The following is a 19,223-nucleotide window of genomic DNA, read 5'->3' as shown; positions in this document are numbered from 1 at the left end:
GTTATAGTGTTAAACATCAATGTTAACTAGGCAACAGCACAAAGTCCCCTTCCGTCCATCAGAGTCTAACTGGCTACATATAATTAGGCCTACAGTTGATTGCAGTTAAGGACAGCGCAGTGAATCTGATGGATATGTTCAATTATCTCGCATTTTGCCGTCCGGAATCCCCATTCAATGCCACGTGGATATAGCCTACACTAGGCTACTGTAACGTAAGTCATAGTCTACTTTGTTCTGCTAATCTGTCATTGTTTGTAAATTCATGTTCATTTAATTTACAATGGTCAGCATAAAGGCTGGGAACAGTCACTTGCGCTAACGTGGAGAGAGAGGGGGGAGACGGTGACGCTGCTGACCGACCTGCACTTGCTTGTAGGCTACTGTAGCCTAGTCAGCTGGCGCATGCTGTTACATTCATTTCAGTTGGCTGATAGAAATCAGTCTTTCCACACTCAATATCCTACGTAGTCTTTGTGTTTTATGCTTGTAAAAGTAGTAGGATTTTAATAGCGTCGTCCGCCGGTGGTCACTCTTTTTTTTTTTTTTTTTTTAAACCGTGGGCACCGTGCGGTTGCCCACTACCCCGTTCCGTGACATGCAAACCGTACGGTCTCGGTTTGCAACGCAAACCGTACCATGCCTAGTAATGTGTATATGGGTCAAAGACGTGCAAAATGGCATTGTCATTCAGTGTAACGGATGCCTTCTGCTGACTGTAACTGTAAAAAACATGACTCTTTTTATTTATTTATTGTTACAGGGAATTCATGAAAGCCTCGGCTGTCATCCATTCACTTGAAACAATTTAAAAATCATGTTTTTTTGCAGTTACAGTCGGCGGAAGATGTCTGTAACACTGAATGACAGACGTCTTTGACCCACATGTAGCCCTCTGGTAAAGTGGAGGAGACTGGCTTGCAGTGTCACCTAATAAATGAATTATGTTCTTAACTGGCTGCTGAATCCCATGCCATATGTAGCCCTCTCCCATGTTTCTCACGAGTCTACACACGTTGATGAGCCTGTTTAATGTCAACCTTTGTATGGGCTTTTAGTACCCTTAAATATGTCATATACTTGACAACAGTACATGCTGCATGCTTGTGTACTGGTATGTATGTACTGTATGGGACACATGACTACAAATATGCTGAGTGAGCGTTACCAGTCTATCCACTAGGGGGAGACCTGGAGTATGACTGAACTAGATACATGGCTCAGAGTGACTGTGTGTAGTGTACGTCATCGGGACTTGAAAGACAGGGCTGAAGATTATTCTGCATTGAGCACTCGTCAATTAAAGCAGTGATTCCCAACCAGGGGTACATGAACCACAAGGGGTATGCGAGAATACTAGTCGGTACATAGAAAAAAATGTAATTATAAAACATGTATTGTCCATAGTCACATTGGGATAGAGGGAGACATATAGAGCATGCCGTGAGGGGGTGCTCATGGTATGAGAAGAAAAACCAAAGGGGGTAAGCAAAGCAAAATAGGGTGGGAAATATAAATAATTAAAAGTAGTGACGGTCAAATGGTCTGTCCATCCATGTCAACACTAGCCTAGTAAACTAGATGAGCCTGGTTAGTTGGTCCAGCATGGCACCATAGGCTGTGACTCTTTGGCACTTGACATTGAGGCAGCAGGACAGAGGAAAGTACGCAAGTTTGGGGAAAGGACATGGATATGCACACCACAGTGTGCCTCGGCCAACCTCTACTCTGGGCAACTTTTAGGGGTAATGAGAAAATTCAATCAAGTCCAAAATTAAGTCCTGCAACATTGGAGTCATGTGCTGTGCTGATGTGGGAAAGAGGTCAAGGTTTGCCTTTGCATGGTCTTGTGTTCACCTGATCTTAACCCCATGTGCATGTCCACTTCTCTCTGAGTAGTGATAGCTGTATGCATTCTATAAAATGACTATTTGGTTTTCTTCCCTTCTCTCCCTGTTTTTTTTTTTTTTCTTTAACTGCTTGTGTGAATGTTTCCTTGTGATGTCTTGTGTCTTCTGCTGGTTCTTTTTTTTTAAATGTTTTTTTTATCGTTTTTTCCTTTCCACCTATCCTATTCTTCACTTTCCTTTCTTCTCTTTTCCTTCTCTTCTCCTCTTCCTGTGTGTGTTTGTGTTTTGTTTTTTTGTTTTTTTGTCCCCATATTATCTGTGTTGTATCTGGTCTCGTTCCTTTGTTTGGGTCGTGTGTCCCTGTGTCTGTGTGTTTTGGGGTGGGATCTTGTCTGGCGGGGGGGTGTTTTCTTTTGTTGTTGTTGTTGCTGTTGGTTGTTGTTACTTTGGGGATGTGTTGGTTGGTTAGACGCAGTGCGAAAGCCGGCCGGCGCCTGGAAGGTGTCTGATTTAGACATCATAGTGGACCCGGTCCAGCCGAGCCCGCCAGAGCAGCCGCCGCGGGGGCCCGGGGGCCCCCCCACAGCCGCCGGGGCCCCTCCCTCCTCCTCCTCCTTCTCCTCCTCCTCTTCCTCCTCTTCCTCCTCCTGCATGGCGGGGTCGGACGGAGCCTCTCGTGAGTCTGAAGGTTGTCGCTGGCGGTCGGAGATCACGATCACCCCCACCCCCACCCACAAGCCTAGACCCATACCCCCCCACCTGCCCACTGTCCGTCCCTCCCTCCCTCCCTCCCTCCCTCGCTTCCTCGCTCTCCTTACCTCAGCTCAGCCCTCTGAACCTTATTCAGTGTATAGGCCACAGGATGCAGCCAATATTGCTCACATTCAGACACCCTGGAAGTTCGACAAGCCACGAATCTTATCTGGCGTGTAGGCTAGGAAAAGGAAAGGCTGCAGAAGACATTTTGGATTTAAAAAAACAGAGCAAAATTCGGAGCAGTTGATGAGGATAGACTGTTCCATTATGATTTTTGATGACGTTGACATTTTTATTATTCTTTTTTGAGTGTGTGTGTGTGTTTGTGTGTGTGTTGTTGTCTTTTGCTTGTTGGTGTGGTAGTTTGCATTCATGTGCATCTGCAAACGTTCTCAAAAGTAAAGACAAATCAAATCAGGTACTACTGATATCTAATATATCTTCCTCCTTTGGTTGAGATATTGTATTCGTTTGAGAAGATTTTCAAACGTTGTTTTTGAAGATGCTCGTGGATGCCAAACGAAGTTATCTGCCGTCCTCCCATGTCTTCCTTTCTCTCGCCCTTGTCCCTCCGCCCCTGTGAAAGCTCGAGGACACGTCACTCTCACCATTTTCGCTTTCCTCATCTCTGTTTTGTTTTTGTTTTTTTCATTTCATAGCGGCCGTGTTCTTGATCGCTACTTTGATTTCATCCACAGTGTTTACAGCAGTTTCTGTTTATTTGTTGGCATACGTTTGTGTGCATTCATGCGTGACCTCTGAGTGTGTGTCTGTGTGTGCGTGTGTGTTGTGGGAACGGGTGCGGGCCATCTCGTGTGTGTGTGTGTGGTGTGGTGGCGAGGAGGAAGCTTGGCATGGTTCTGGAATATTCCCCCTGATGATGATGATGATGATGATGATGATGATGATGATGATGATGGTGGTGGTGGCCGTAATGTTTTGGTTATTATTGTAATCCCCACGAGGCCGCAGCAGAGAGCGGGGACAGGGGCCAGGGGCCAGGAGGAGGGCACAGATTTCCACTCGGATATAACACACACACACACACACACACACACACACACACACAAAGAGAGGCATGCCCTCTCTCTCTCTCTCTCTCTCTCTCTCTCTCTCTCTCTCTCTCTCTGTCTCTTTCTCACACACACACACACACACACACACACACACACACACACACACACACACACACACACACACACACACACACACACACACACACACACACACACACACACACACACACACACACACACACACACACAGGGCCTCCCCAAGTGGAAATGTGGCCTCCACAAAGGAAAGTTTCCATGACATGAAAATAATGGCCATGAGTACAGTAGAGTGGAAACTGCCGAGAGGGAGGTGACATCCTCTGCCATTCACCCGTAACCAGCCATCACACACACCACACACACACACACACACACACACACACACACACACACACACACACACACACACACACACACACAGGTAGAATATAGGCAGCCAACTCACTATGGCCCAGAGCTGATCCTGGTGTGTGTGTGTCTGTGTGTCTGTGTGGGTCTGTATCTATCTGTGTGTGTGTGTGTGTGTCTGTGTCTGTGTCTGTCTGTATCTGTATCTCCATCTCCATCATGCGCGCGAGTGTGTGCGTGCGCATGTGTGTGATTGTGTGTGTTCATGCCTCTGACTGAATGTGTTTCGAATATGGACTGATTGCTTCGTCTGTTTGTTTGTGTGAAGGAAGTCTGTTTGTGTTTGTGTATTAATACATCTGGCTGACTGATTATGTTTGGAGTTGGATTTGTTTGTTTGTTTGTTTGTTCATGTGTTTGTCCTTGTTCCATGTGAGGAGATATACTCTGATAAGGTTCACTGGGCCCCCTTTTTGACCTTTTGTTTGCATCCCTTGTTTGCTGATTGGTCAAATTTACCGTCACTCAAGACAACAGTAAATTTGACCTCCCACCCTGTCAGACCACCAGAGTCGGTCCTTAGTCGGAACATTGCAATCACTGGCTAACATCCATCAGTCAGTAACATCATTAGAAGACAGGGGTATTATTAACACATATTAACACAACTACACAGGCAATAGTACCAATATGAAAGATGAGGGATGCATGTTCAAGCCAACCTTTAAAGCAGCTGTAAATAGGGTTTTTAAGTCAACATTCAAATCAGGACCCTGTTTCTCGACAGTGTCGTTGCTAACTTGTTAATAACTTAGTAAGTTGCCTATGGGAAATTGCATTGCAGCAAAGTAAGTTGCTACCTTAGTTAGCAACGACACTGTCGAGAAACGGGGACCTGGCTTCCAAATCATTTCAGTGGATCAGCAACATCTATGAATTTGATTGGCTTTAATTAAAAGTTTGTTGGATCGAGCCTTGTTTCTATAATTCCCGTGATGTGCAGTAGACTGAATGAAGACTCCTCCTTACCATTGCTTTTAATCTCTTGAACTATGTATGTCTATCCAACAAAAAAGTCTAGCCATCATAGGATCGTCCAAAGTAATTTATCAATGCACCATCACATATCTCGCCATTATCGGTGTCTTTGTAGGCAACCATATATTTATTTATTTATCTATGTGTGTGACGGAGCAGGAAAAGTTGTATGGAAAGTGTGCTTTAATTGGAGCGAAGTGCAATTGAATTGTGCATGATTAAAGAGGCTGGAACAGGAGATTTAAAGGCCAGTCATCCATCTCTGGGTGGAGGTGCCTTTTTATTAGGGCTGTTTAAACGGCTCATTGCCTCCAGTTGATTTTCTCTCTCTCCCTGAGTGCGCATAATTCAATCACAATCACAGGACGCCGTGTAAGTAAAGCGCAGGTAGCCGGGCTCTCTAAGCGCTTTCGATTGACCGACTGTTTTTCTTTCCTTCTGATGCTTCATCCTCATATCATATTGGCTCATAGCACAGTATGTCTTTAAACACCCTCCCTTAGGGGAGGCGTAGACTTTTAAAATGTGTATCGACTTGTCCTGAGATGAGATGAGGGGCAGCTCGGATCAATAGCACTGACTGCAGTGATTCAGACTTCTGAGGAGCTCGGAGCACAGGTTGCTGAAAACCATTGACTCTTAACCCATTGATGCTGGATGTTGCGTTGCGCAACATTGGCCCTGGCGCCTGGAGCTGCATTACACAACATTCAGGCTCATGAGATTTGAGACAACTTTAATAAAAAAAATCTTTGTTTGTTTGAGATGAATGAACACATTCTAATGAAAGACGAGGGTCTTAGCGTTTATATGCAACTTATTGCATGTTTTTATGTGCTTCCAAGGTTGAGATATTTAGGTTTTTATAGGCTGAGGGCGGCTTTTTTTTTTTTTAAAGGCTCAAGCATTCAGCACCCTTTTTTGCAGGTGCCTTAGGCATCAATGGGTTAACTCGGAGCGACATGTCAGATGCTGTAGGTTGGCTGGCAAACAGCAATGTCCCTGCACTTTACCACTTTACCTAGTGTCTGTATGCACATGATGAATAAACGCAGTTTAGTCAGACTTTGTGGGCACTCAAGATTTGTCACCCTGTTGAGTAGTTTGAGTACTAGTTTCGTAGAAGGACCAGGAAGCGTGCTCAACACCTTGTAGTCTACTTTGTCACTTTGTCAACGAATGAACTCAAATCTCAAAAATAAATGAATAAAGAAGCACTCATTAGATTTCTTAATCGCCTCACAAACTTGGGCTTGCAATCTTCTCCAGCGTGAAGATTTGAGTAGTAGTTTCCCTGTTGAGTAGTTTGAGTACTAGTTTCCCCATTTCGTCTTCCAGTAGTGACTGCTGTTAAAGTACACTTCTAAAGGTACCTCCAAAGATTATTTTAATTCATAATAGACCGTCTCTGGTACCTCCTCCTCTACACTTCTCCCCGAATGCTCATCTCACTTTATTATCTTGGTCTCTTGTGTTCCGTGTTCTGTGTTCAGCTAACGATGCTGGCTGGCCCACCATTGGCAAGGGTAACGCCTCCCTCAAACCCCCCGACTGGAAGGAGTCTGGAGGAGGGGACGTCCCCAGCAAGACCCCCTCCCCGACTGGCACACCTGCCGAGAAGGTAACAGGCTCTTTCTCATCCTCATCCTCATCCATCTCTCGTTTCATTTCTGATTTTTACATTTCTTCCCTTTTTTGTCCTACTGTTTGACTTTTTAATAAGCTTTTCATTTTGTCTCTCCCTCAACTTTTACTTGGCTTTCTTTCCAACCAATGAGTTTTTCAGAAAAAAAAAACACAAGCTTTGTGGATAGATTTTTTTTTTTTTTCAGTTAATTTTCTCACATTGTCAGGAGATGATGGCCTTTCTCCACTTGCTCTCCGAACAACACTTTTCTCTTTTTCATCTTTTCTACTTGCCTGTCCCGTGTTCCATTTCACCTTCCTCTTCTCTGCATTCCTTCTTGCATCCTTTCTAACATGTTCACACAATCTCCACACTTCGCCCTCGTTTGTAAGTCGCTTCGGATAAAAAGCGTCTGTCAAATGTAATGTAATGCCATGTAATTCACTCGCGCAGGCCCAGGACGGCGGTAAGCCCCCTCTCCCCACCTCGAAGCCCCAGCCCCCTCCGTACGGGGCTCATACCAGCAGCCACCCCAACAGCGGCGGTGGCGGTAGCAGTGCGGGCAGCATCATGTCCTCCTCCTCCAACTCCGGCTCCACCTCCTCCCTGGAGCTCCGCAAGGACGTCATCCCCTCTCGACCCGGCCCCAGCTCCTCCCCGGCCTCCTCCGCACCCCCTGGTAATGCCGACTGACAAATTATGCATTTCGAACTAGCTTAAGATTATATTTGTTATTGTTGTTATTATTATTATTATTGTTATTATTATTATTATTATTGTGATAATATGTGTTGTTTTTCTTGTTGTAACTGGGATGTGTTTATGTCAGGGGACTGTATGGGGCTAAAAGGGCGGAAGGGTTTGGGTTTTTGGCTTTTTAATAAAGTGAACTGTGAATCATAGCTTTGTGTTTGGCTGACGCCCCGCCTCAGTGGAGAAAGCAATAACGTTTCCCCGCCGGTCAGCCTAGGCACAACTTTTTGAGGGACTTTGAAATTTGCTTTTGCAAGATATTAAAGGAAACTTCTATCCTGTGCCTTGTGCCTTACCTCTAGAAAAATCATCTAAAATGTTTTCCTCTTTCTTTCTCTCTCTTTCTTCATTTTTATCCTTTCATTGTGTTTTCTATTATTACTATATCATTTTTATTTTGTGCTTTCATTTTAAACGTGTCTTGCCTTGCCTTGCCTCCCCCAGGAGGACTTGGTGTCGGAGGAGGCCCCCCCAACCCCCTGCCGCCCCTCCCCGCCTGGCCCCGCACCAGCACGGGCCCTCCGCAGGGCTCCTCCTCGCAGCAGATCCAGCAGCGCATCTCCGTACCCCCGAGTCCCACCTTCCAGCCCAGCTCGCCCCTCTTCCCGCCGGGGGGTGGGGAGCGGGCCGACCACCCGCCCCTGGCCGTGGCCGTGCGGCCCTTCATCCCCGACAGCAAGGGGTCGCGGCCCCAGTCGCCCCGCAAGGGCCCGGCCACCATGAACTCCAGCTCCATCTACCACATGTACCTGCAGCAGCACGGCCCCAAGAACTACCCGCTCAAGCCCGCAGTGAGAGCAGGTAACCACGAGAGGGGGCCCGCCAGCCGTCCTCGGCTGACTTCAATGAACGGCAAGGGGTTGCTAATACTATGTCTGCATGAAAAAAATGAAATAAAATAATGATTATTATGTAATTATTGGATGTGTTCTTATATGCATGTTGGTTTTACACAATTTTATGTTGTGTTTTTGGCAGTATGTAGTGATCCCAAAAACACAACATAAAATTGTGTAAAATTGTGTTATATTTCTTAATATTTCTTCAGATGAACTTCATATCAATATGCCAACAATTCACATCTGCATTCCAGAACAACTGACACGTTTCATAATATCTGCTTTTTCTCTTGTCCTCCATTTTTGTTTCTCTCCTCCCTTCTCTTCCCCTCTTCTTTCCTCTTTCCCGATCCAGTGTACGGGAAGCCAGTCCTGCACCCGGGCTCCACGCCTCCCTCCCCGCTCCCCTTCAACCCGGCCATGGCGCACCACTTCCCCGGCCTGCTGGGGCCCACCGGCCATCTCCTGCCCCCGGGCGAAGACCTCCCGGACGGGATGGACCCTGCCGACTTCCCCCATCTGATGATGATGGGCCTGGGTATGGAGGGGCCCGGAGGAGGAGGACACATGCTGCCCCCGCCGCCCCCACCCTCCTCGGGCGTGGAGCACATCCCGCGGCCCCTCAGCCCCACCAAGGTATATATAACCATGTCGTTTTAGTCCCCTCCAGGGATTAGAGGTGCTCCGATCACCATTTTTTGGCCCGATCACCGATACCGATCACCAAAAATCTTTATCTACCGATCACCGATCATTGCCGATCACAGAAATGATTTCCTTTTTTTTTTTAATAGCCGATTAATCATCCTTATTGAATACCATTTCTGCCCATAAACCAATCAATCTTTTGCACATGTCGCTTTCACAATGTAGGCCTATTATTAGGCTATTATTATTATTATCATTATTATTATTAGGCTATTATTATTATTATTATTATTATTATTATTATTATTATTATTATTATTATTATTATCTTGCAGCTCTTTCAGACTAGTGTTGGTAATAAAGTCTACAGCAGGGGTGTCCAAACTTTTTTTAGTGAGGGCCGAATACAGGAAAATGAACAAGGGGCCGGGCCGCACTTTAGCGGTGACATTGTGTGATGACCAGTAATAGTCTAGTCGTGATCCCCATAGGCCCCTATACTGAACCCAGAAATGTTGAGTACCCTAAAGTTTTATTGCAGAAATATCATCTATGGGCCTAATTAATGGAATTTAGCTTTATTGCCCAAAGTTGCACTTTGGGAAATTTGCATAATTAATATAAATATATAGTGAAGGTTAAGAGGTACTGTAGGTGAATAGGCAAAAAAACTTAAATCATAGATATCACCTTGAAACTTTCTCAGTTGATTACTGGTGATAAGAGAAGAAAAAAATGTATTGGAAGTTTTCTGTATTTTGATGTTTAGATATGCAAATGAGGGCATGAATCATCAATTATGCCCTAATTTGCATAAAGAGGAAATCAGCTTTGCATGGTAAAACCAGACTCACAATTACTTTTTTCTGTGGGTAAAATATGTATATTTGAGGGCTGAGTTGGTGAAAACCTTTTGAGGACCCTGGTCAAGAAGCAGTTTGACATGTACCGTAAATTGATGAATTAGGTGTTTCATGCTTAACCGCTGTACTCTATGCATGTAGGGCCTACATACATACAGTGAACAAATGCAAAAGAGCTATGTATACAAACATTATACAATCGTATCAGTTAAATGTTAATTGATTAATCATGATGGCATTATTCAATAATTTGTATCCCTCACCATACCATTTAAAAAGTTTTGGGGGGACCTTATCTTACTAAACAACAAAAATAAACCACACACAGTTCATAAGGATGAATACCAAGAAGATAATGAGACTGAAGAGAGTGTCAAAACAAAATATGGAGATGGTGAAGGCTATGTGGTTGTTCTAAATGTGTTTACATGTGTGCGCGTGCTTACACAATGGTATACAATAATTAATGGAGTAATTCATACCAAACGTGTATTAGGCTCAGGGGTCCGTTTCTCGATTATTGTCGTTGCTAACCGTCTTAAGACCGTCTTAAGACGTAACACCATTCCCTTGGATTTAGTGGTGAGCGTCGCTGTCAAGATGCAGTTGAGTCGCTCGTACGACGGACTTTGCTAACGACGATAGCAAAGACGCTTTCGAGAAACGGACCCCAGGTTAGGACTCAGTGCTCTGTGCCAGTCAAGTTTATCCACACCATACTCTGTCATCCATGTCTGTTTGCAGTGCACCAATGCACAAACAAGGTACACTACATAGTCATGTTGTAAGAGGAAGGGGCCTGCTCCAAACTGTTCCTTCAAGGTTGGGAGCATGGAATTGTCCCAAACTGTTTTGGTATCCTGAAGCATTCAAAGTCCATCTCACTGGAACAATGGGGCCAAGGCCAGCTCCAGAAAACAACCCCACATCATCATTTCGCATGCACCAAGTTTCACTTGGCAGTCCAAAATGTACCCTTCTCCTGGCATCCTCCAAAACTCAGACTTGTCCATCAGATTTCCAGATGCCTGATGCATCACTCCAAAGGCCTCCTGAAGTCTACAATAATCTCCAGTGGCAGTGTGCTTTACACTATCGAATCTGGGGCTTCGCTTAGCACTTGGTGATACATGACTTGGGAGTAGCTTTTTAGCCATGGAAACCCATTCCATGAAGCACTCTGCACCCTGTATATGGGCAAATCTGAAGATCACATGTAGGCTAATTTGGGGCTCTGTAGCACTTGACTGTACAGAATGTCGGTGACATCTTTGCATTATGTCCTCCGTCAGTTTATGTGGCGTACCACTTCAGAATGGATGAGTTGCTGTTGTTCCCAGTGTCCATTTTCTTATAATAAAGCTGATAGTTGACTATGGAATATTTAGAAATGAGAAAATTTCACAACTGAATTTGTAGCACAGGTGGCATTCTATGAGAATAGAATTCAAGCATGAATTCACTGAGAATGGGAAAGAATGGCCCATTCTTTCACAAATGTCTGCATGCCTGAGTGCTTGATTTCATACAGGCTTGATTTCATACAGGCCAGGCTAAGTGAATAGGACACCAGACTCTGATCATTTGGATGGGTGAGCGTATACTTTTGGTAATAAAATGTAGTTATTCTGTATCTTAGTAGTAGTAGGTAGTAGGCAGTGAAAGTGTGCTACAATCAGATTTTACTCCAAAACGTTCTGCTACCATATGTGATATTTCAGACCTTAAAGCCCTTCCTCAAACCAGTAAAAATAATTACTCTTGTATAGTTATTTTGTGTTTGTATACACAAGCATGCTGTAAATAGTTATTCTACACTGCATGCCTGCATGCTGTGTACATATTATGCAGTAGGCCTATGTAAAAAAAACAATATATACTGTATACTGTATTTATTGTATGGGGCAATTCCTTAATCTATCCAGGTCAAAACATATTTTTGACCAGGTTCCTCAGAGGGCTTTCACCAATTCAACCCTGAAATATGCATATTTTACCCACAGAAAAATAATTTTGAGTCTGGTTTTACCATGCAAAGCTGATTTTGTGTGTATGCAAATAGGGCATAATTGATTATTCATGCCCTCATTTGCATATCTAAACATCAAAATACAGAAAACATCCAATACATTTTTTTCTTCTCTTATCACCAGTAATCAACTGAGAAAGTTTCAAGGTGATGTCTATGATTTAAGTTTTTTTGCCTATTCACCTACAGTAGTCTTAACCTTAACGATATATTTATGCTAATTATGCAAATTGCCCAAAGTGCAACTTTGGGCAACCAAGCTAAATCCCCTTCATTTGACCTATAGATGACATTTCTGCAATAAAACTTTAGGGTACTCAACATTTCTGGGTTCATGAAATCACGACTAGACTATAAGGTAGGCCTACCAAATACACAAGGGAGACTGAGACTGGGAAAGCTGTCTGGTAGCCCATGATTTAGGCTATTTCCAATATTTTCAAGAGGCAATGTAAGAAAAGGTAACAAAATTTGCATCATTGTGTCAGTGTATGAATTATCCACGGTAAACAATTAAGCTTATTATTAATTGTTATTAATTATTATTAAATTGATATTTTATTATTGCCTACAGTCAATGCATGTTTATATGCTGTTTTATTTGTATTTAATTCTTATTATAGCCACTACTTGCTGTTCCCTGGCACTTCATGGGTTAATGTGAAACTCGCGCTGATCCAATCAGATCAAGTGCCTCTCTCTCAGACGCATGCAGGCATGAAAACAAAAAGGCAGCTCTTCTCTCTGTGCCTGCCTCCCTCAGTTTAAATGAGCTAGTTCTGTCGTAACCTAGCATGTTTAGCTAACTTGCTACAGCCAAAGAGGCAATTTTACAGGATGGATTCACAAAGCAATAAAAAAATAATGTCACTTGTGCGAAATGTGCTTACAGTACAGCATGATACTATTCCAACTGTAGGTTAAAGTTACAAATAAAAGTGCTAAGCAATCGCTAACCGCTAATTAAGTTTGGAGTGTTTATAAGCAGCTGCTGCCGTAACTGTCTCCTATTATTTGGTGATGGACGGCGCTAACATAACAATGCCATAATATCATTACTACCAAACGGCCGATTACATCTTATTTTAACAAGGTGATGAAAAAGTACCCAAATACCCTGGCCCCAATTGAAACTTGAAAAATATCTTAGCATCATGCTTTAGTTCCCAGCCTGTCATCCTGAACTCAGCGTGAACAGGTCTGGGTTCCCATGCATAGGATTTTGCAAACTAGTTCATCTGTGTTTGTTAGAAGGCATTGCTCATTTGTGGTCAAGCCAAAATATTTCCTTTGGATGCAGCAACTTATTAGCAACCATCATTCTCCCCTTGTTTCTCTGATAGGACTACTACTGTAACAAACAAGAAACAACTAGCCAGGTGGAAGTGGAGAAGTTTTAGCGGGTGGCGCCACTTGGTGTTCAAACTCAGAATTGCAACAGAGTTACAATGTAGGTCAAATGTAATGTGCGGGCCATGTTCAATCACATTTTTAAAATCTGCCGCGGGCCAATAAAAACGGGCTCGCGGGCCGGAGTTGGCCCGTGGGCCTTAGTTTGGACAAGCATGGGCTACAAGTAAGTCTACAGTATTAATCAATTTATAAGTCATTGCATGTAATTACTAAACTATTTAAGATTGAATTGAAACTGAAGCATTACATCGATTTATAAGTTATTGCATATCATTACTAAACTATTTAAGATTGAATTGAAGCTCAGACACCTGGATCTCAGTCTCTCGTCTTCTGCATACGAGAAAAAACCCTGTCGCTTTAAATGAGCAGCCTCGTGAGGAGAGCCCCTCCCCTCTCTGTCACTCACTGTCCACAGCTGCAGTGCTCCGCGACCGTTCTGACTCTCTCCCTCTCCCCTCACCTGTCGCCGTTTGGCGTTTCAGCGACTATCAAACTAATCGACTGACTGTCAATTACAACTTTGAAAACAATAACGTTGGCATGCTTGTGCGGACAACGTGAACTTGTCGCGTGCTGACCGAGGCAACTACACAGGTTATAACGTAACATGGCTAACTGGCGAGAAGTAGTCTATCGCAAATTACATTGTGACTGAAACACTTGAGATTCTAGAACTACACAAAACAAGAAAAAAAATTCAAAGAACAGGCAACACGCACAACACAGCGTGTCTGCGAGGAAAGCTCTTTCTCTGTAACACTGTCATAGATTGTAGAATTCCCTGCACAGACTCATTGAGTTTCACCGTCGACTCTCCCTCTGCACTGTTTGGTGTTGCAGCGACTACAAACTAATGACCTGGCTGTGCATTAGGCTACAACTTTGAAAACAATACCGTTGATGATTGTTTTGGAAACGTTTAGTTGTTGCGTGCTGACAGGCTGTAACTCAAAATAGCGAACATGGCGAGACTGACACGTCATTCGCAGATTACAAGCGTCATGTAAACGGCGCATGGATCGGAAAATCAGATCATTGTTGATGCAGATATGATTATAAATGGTGAAAATGAAGGAGGGAATTCCAAAAAGTTAAAGACAAGTAAAGATGCCTTATTTTGGCGCAGCAGCTATGCAGAGCCAGCACCTAGGCTACATGCAGGCAGCGCTAGGTGTAAAGGCAAAATGGTTGCGTGAGGAATTTAATATCTCTGGATCGTTTTTTTGATCGGCATGTTTTTCCGATCACCGATCAGGCTATTTTTGGCCATTATCGGCCGATCATGATCGGCTGCCGAGCAATCGGAGCACCTCTACCAGGGATAGACTTTGACCCCTTTAAGACACGTCCCCTGTTATAAATTTGCCATTACCAGAATGGCAATGGCCAAGTTGTAATGTATTACTGAACGCCCTGTGCACTAGCCTGGCGACGCCATCCTATGTACTCAACCCAAAGATTTTGGCACCGCACATCGTCTGGCAAATGCCTCGATCTCGGTTCTCTCAGTGTTTAGCCAACCAGCAAACAGTTGAGAGTGATGACGCAGAACTCACCCGTTACTGATTGGTTAAAGTAACTATATTCACACTTTTGGTTTTTTTATTTGTATGCTTTTGCGACGCTATATCGCAACAGGCATGCTAATAAAGCACAATATGGGCTTTAATTTGAGTTCGGATTGACGGAGTCAACAGTCGTCTTTTCGCCCAGGCTACCTGTGCACTGCCATAGAGGTGTGGTACGGTGGTAGTTAAGTTTTTTTCAGAGGCTTTTACAATGTTCCAGTGGTGGAACGGCGTGTGTCAAGGGGTTCATCTTTTTGTTTTTGCTTCCTTACTACTTGTTGTAGTGGCTTTCTCTGAGTCACTGCTGTAGTCATTCAGCCTTTCTACCACCCGTTGTCATTTTGTTTTTCATAATTATACTGTGTTCGTTTAAGCTCAGGAGATGAAGTGGTGGAGTAAGATGATCAGGGGTATTAACTGTTAACTATAACTATTCATTTCTCTTCTCTTCTCTTCTCTTCTCTTCTCTTCTCTTCTCTTCTCTTCTCTTCTCCTCTTCTCTTCTCCTCCTCTCCTGTCCTCTCTTCTCTTCTCTTCTCTTCTCTTCTACTCTTCTCTTCTACTGTTCTCTTCTACTCTTCTCTTCTACTCTTCTCTTCTACTCTTCTCTTCTACTCTTCTCTTCTACTCTTCTCTTCTACTCTTCTCTTCTACTCTTCTCTCCTCTCTTCTCCTCTCCTCTCTCCTCTCCTTTCCCCTTCCCCCAGCTGCACCCGGTGGCCCACTCGCCGCTGCGTTACCAGAGCGACGTGGAGCTGGAGGTGCTCCGCCGCAAGCTGGCCAACGCCCCGCGGCCCCTCAAGAAGCGGAGCTCCATCACGGAGCCCGAGGGCCCCTCGGGCCCCAACATCCAGAAGCTGCTCTACCAGCGCTTCAACACGCTGGCCGGGGGCATGGAGGGCCCCGTCGCCGCCGGGATGCCCGGAATGGGCATCCACCCCCCCATGGGCATGCCACCCCCGCCGCCGCCACCAGGTGGCGTGCCGACGCCGTTCTACCAGCCCGGCGCCGGCACTGGCGGGGTGGTCGGCGCCGTTGGGGTGGCCAGCCACCAGGGCGGCGATGCCGACAATGGCAATCCTCCGGTGTCGTCGTCGTCGTCGTTGTTGTCGTCGGATGCCATGCTCATGGTTGGCACGGTGGTGGGCACGGTCGTGGAGGAGATGGGCGAGGCGTTGATGCCACAAGGAGGAGGAGGGGACGCCAATGCCAACGACAACCAGCCTGGCTGCGCGGTGGTGACGCCGCCACAGCCAACACCGGCGGGCAACGAGGCCGTTCTGCTGCCACCGCCATCGGAGGACGACAACGCCAATAACAACCCCCCGACGTCTACCGCCGGCGCCACGCTGCTACCCAGCCCTGTAGTGGAGGCCACATCGCCTGAGGAGACTGGTGGCACCCACGCTGCACTCCTGGTCAGTGGCTTCACCACGTGTCCTTTTCTTTATCTAGCTTTCAAAGTAAAAGTAAACTTTATTATCCTAAAATGGGAAAGTCAAGGTCGCCTTGAGGTTGTGGCCTCGCAACGAGATGCAAGACGCCTTGTTCGATGCATGTTTTGTTTTACATCTTCCAAAAGCATATTTTAAAGGTCTTTTTTTCTCATTTGCAATTGGGATGTCCCCCACTTTGACCATGGGATGTCCTCCAAAAGTTGTTGTGCCTAGGCTGAGAGTGGAGAAACTTAATTGTTTTCTCCACGGAGGCAGGGCGTTAGCGAAGCACGAGGCCACAAGCACAAGGCGAGGATGGGAGGTTAGATAAGGAGATAGACTCGCTATACAGTATGTTTACCCACTGACACTCTTTACCACTCCCACAGACAGTTACCAGTGAAGCTCAGCAATCAGTGATTAAATAAACTGGCGACACTTTGCCTTGTAATTACATTTTTTTTACCTGTTAAGTACCATGTCACTTCTCTGTGTTACCCTGTTGTTACCCAGAACATACAAACTAATTATGGGACTGCAAAAGAAAAGCATTTCCCGTAAACCTGCTAATTTGATGGTTTGCGGCATTCTGATTTGACTATTCACAACAATAGCAGTGTAGTCCAACTTTTTAAAATAAGCATAACCTATCAGTTAAATGGGCCACTGTGCTTGTTTCTCTCGTTATTTCTCTCACCGATCTCAGCTGGAGCAGCTGGAGCCTAATGGTTAGGGCGTTGATATTTTAGACCAGAGGGGTGCAGGTTCGAAGCCCACCCCTTACCAGTCCTTCCTTGACCTCCATCCATGGCTGAAGTGTCCTTGAGCAAGGCACCCAACCCCACATTGCTCCAGGGACTAGGGCTGCACGATTATGGAAAAAATCATCATCACGATTATTTTGATAAAAATCATAATCACGATTATGAATCATGATTATTGATGTTTGCTGATTATTTTGAAAATTATAACAAGATGAAATATAACCAAGAATGAATTACATACGGGATGAGCAAAATAAAATGAATTGTAATAATTATGTAAAGGCAATAGCATGAAACTTAAGTGGACAGATTTCTGGCCAGAAACACCAGCCTGTCAGTATGTTCTGGCTTCAAGGACGCTCTCAAAAGTAGGTCACTATTGCCACGATTAAATCACAATTAAAATCACAAGTTCGATTTCACTATTTTATCACGATTTTGATTATTTTTCGATTAATTGTGCAGCCCTACCAGGGACTGTAACCAATGCCCTGTAAAATAACTATGTCGCTTTGGATGAAAGCTCCAGCTAAATGTAGCTTCAAGTCATGTAATGTACTGTAATATATAAACCTCCATCTTACCTCCTTCTTGCTCCCCAACAATGTTTTCCCTCTCATTGTTTAGTATTTAACGTTGTTGATCATTTTTATATTTTGTATTAACCACAAGCTATCTATAGAAAAATCATGTTTTACCATATTATTTGTTGTGTGGAGATATGTCCCATTATACTAACTGGCGGTGCTGTATAAACCTCCATCTCGGCCCCCCACAGGAGAAGCGCAGTAACCTAAAGAAGCCTGAGTCTGAGCGTGCCAGGCTTGTACGAAATTCCGAATTGAATGAATTGAAATTCAAAGTAGTGCCATAATACGTACACTAGATGGCGCCATTACCTTGATTTTTTTTTTTTTTAATTTAATCTACACCACCCTTTGAGAGTACATAGAACATCACCATCTAGTGTTCATATTATGGCATTACTGTGAATTTCAATGCATTCAATTCAGAATTTCGTACAAGTTTGGAGCGTGCGGGTCATGTCATTAATGTAATGTCATATAAACCTCCATCTTATTTCCTTCTTGGTCCCCCCCTGCAGGAGAAGCGCAGTAACCTGAAGAAGCCGGAGTCTGAGCGTGCGGGTCACGGCCTGCGCGTCAAGTTCCACCCGCTGGCCCTGCTGCTGGATGCCTCTCTAGAAGGAGAGTTCGACCTGGTGCAGAGGATCATCTACGAGGTAAACTACCTCTACTTACATCCAGCATTAGTCTGTGGGAAAAACGGCAATCCAGGTGCCGAACAAAAGTGGTAGAAAGTGTGATAGAGTGGTACGCACACTGGGCTTGAGCTCCAAAAATATTACACTTAACTCATTGGCTGCCTTGGCCGTCGAATGACGTCATTTCAAATAGTGACGCCCCCTACCTTCGACGTCGTTCGCCGACAATTGCGTTTTTTTACAGCCAGGCCTCGAGGACGGTCTGACCTATCTTCTGTATGAATTTCAAGCCTCAAGGCATTTTCTAACTGTTCCTGTAGGTGGCAGAAGTGTCCTTAGGAACAGTCAAGGCAGGGCTTTAGCTCAGAGCAAGATGAAATGTCAAGACAAAAACACCCCTTTTTTACTATTATAATATAATCTCAAAAGTAGCATAGCAAAATCATTTTTGAAAGTAAAGCACCTGTGACAGTAGTCTACTTTCTTGCCCTCTGATTTTAACACAGGTAGGCTACTGATTTTAGTGTCAGAGCCTGGCCAAAAAAAACCTTCCTCTCATGACCAAAATACAATCCCCTGTTGCTATCTAGCTAGAAGGCATTGTAGCTAACTTGCCCAAAATACACCATGAGATGATCTGTGTGACAACCTTTCATTTTGGATAATGTGATCAGCCTACACAACATCAGGATGTTGCTTACAAAATATCATCTAACAGGAGAATGCACGGGACTAGTGGTGATGTGTCCCAACTGAGGTAACTTGGGTATAAAGTTTGCTACGCTAGCTAGCTAGCTAGCACGAAATCGCTAACAACTTACAACTAAGCCTAAATAAAGGAGCCTTGGTAAGTCAACTATTTTTTACTCAATCCACAGTTATTTTTATGGATATGTATAGTATGATCAGCTTACTGTATCATCAAAAAAGACAGGGGGGTTGCAGATTCTTGGAACAGAGTAGCCTTTGTGTCTGGTCAGATGCATTCAGCTCACATTAGAAAGCATT

At 44.4% G+C, this 19,223-nt stretch overlaps 1 protein-coding gene across 1 annotated transcript in view; it reads left to right on the top strand.

Moving 5' to 3' along the window:
• ppp1r13bb (protein phosphatase 1, regulatory subunit 13Bb) overlaps positions 1–19,223 on the top strand; it is a 117,514-nt gene that overhangs the window by 90,866 nt on the left and 7,425 nt on the right. Inside the window, exons 11-17 of the mRNA XM_063223558.1 lie at positions 2,320–2,526; positions 6,541–6,668; positions 7,128–7,353; positions 7,872–8,228; positions 8,622–8,902; positions 15,498–16,208; positions 18,096–18,233. Of these exons, the coding sequence (XP_063079628.1) occupies positions 2,320–2,526; positions 6,541–6,668; positions 7,128–7,353; positions 7,872–8,228; positions 8,622–8,902; positions 15,498–16,208; positions 18,096–18,233 (2,048 nt within the window). The remainder of the gene's footprint in view (positions 1–2,319; positions 2,527–6,540; positions 6,669–7,127; positions 7,354–7,871; positions 8,229–8,621; positions 8,903–15,497; positions 16,209–18,095; positions 18,234–19,223) is intronic.

This window comes from Engraulis encrasicolus, chromosome 18 (assembly GCF_034702125.1).
Source record: "Engraulis encrasicolus isolate BLACKSEA-1 chromosome 18, IST_EnEncr_1.0, whole genome shotgun sequence".
In the NCBI taxonomy this organism is placed as follows: Eukaryota; Metazoa; Chordata; class Actinopteri; order Clupeiformes; family Engraulidae; genus Engraulis; species Engraulis encrasicolus.
The sequence above is the reverse complement of the archived record's forward strand: the minus strand, read 5'-3'. Positions and strand labels throughout refer to the sequence as shown.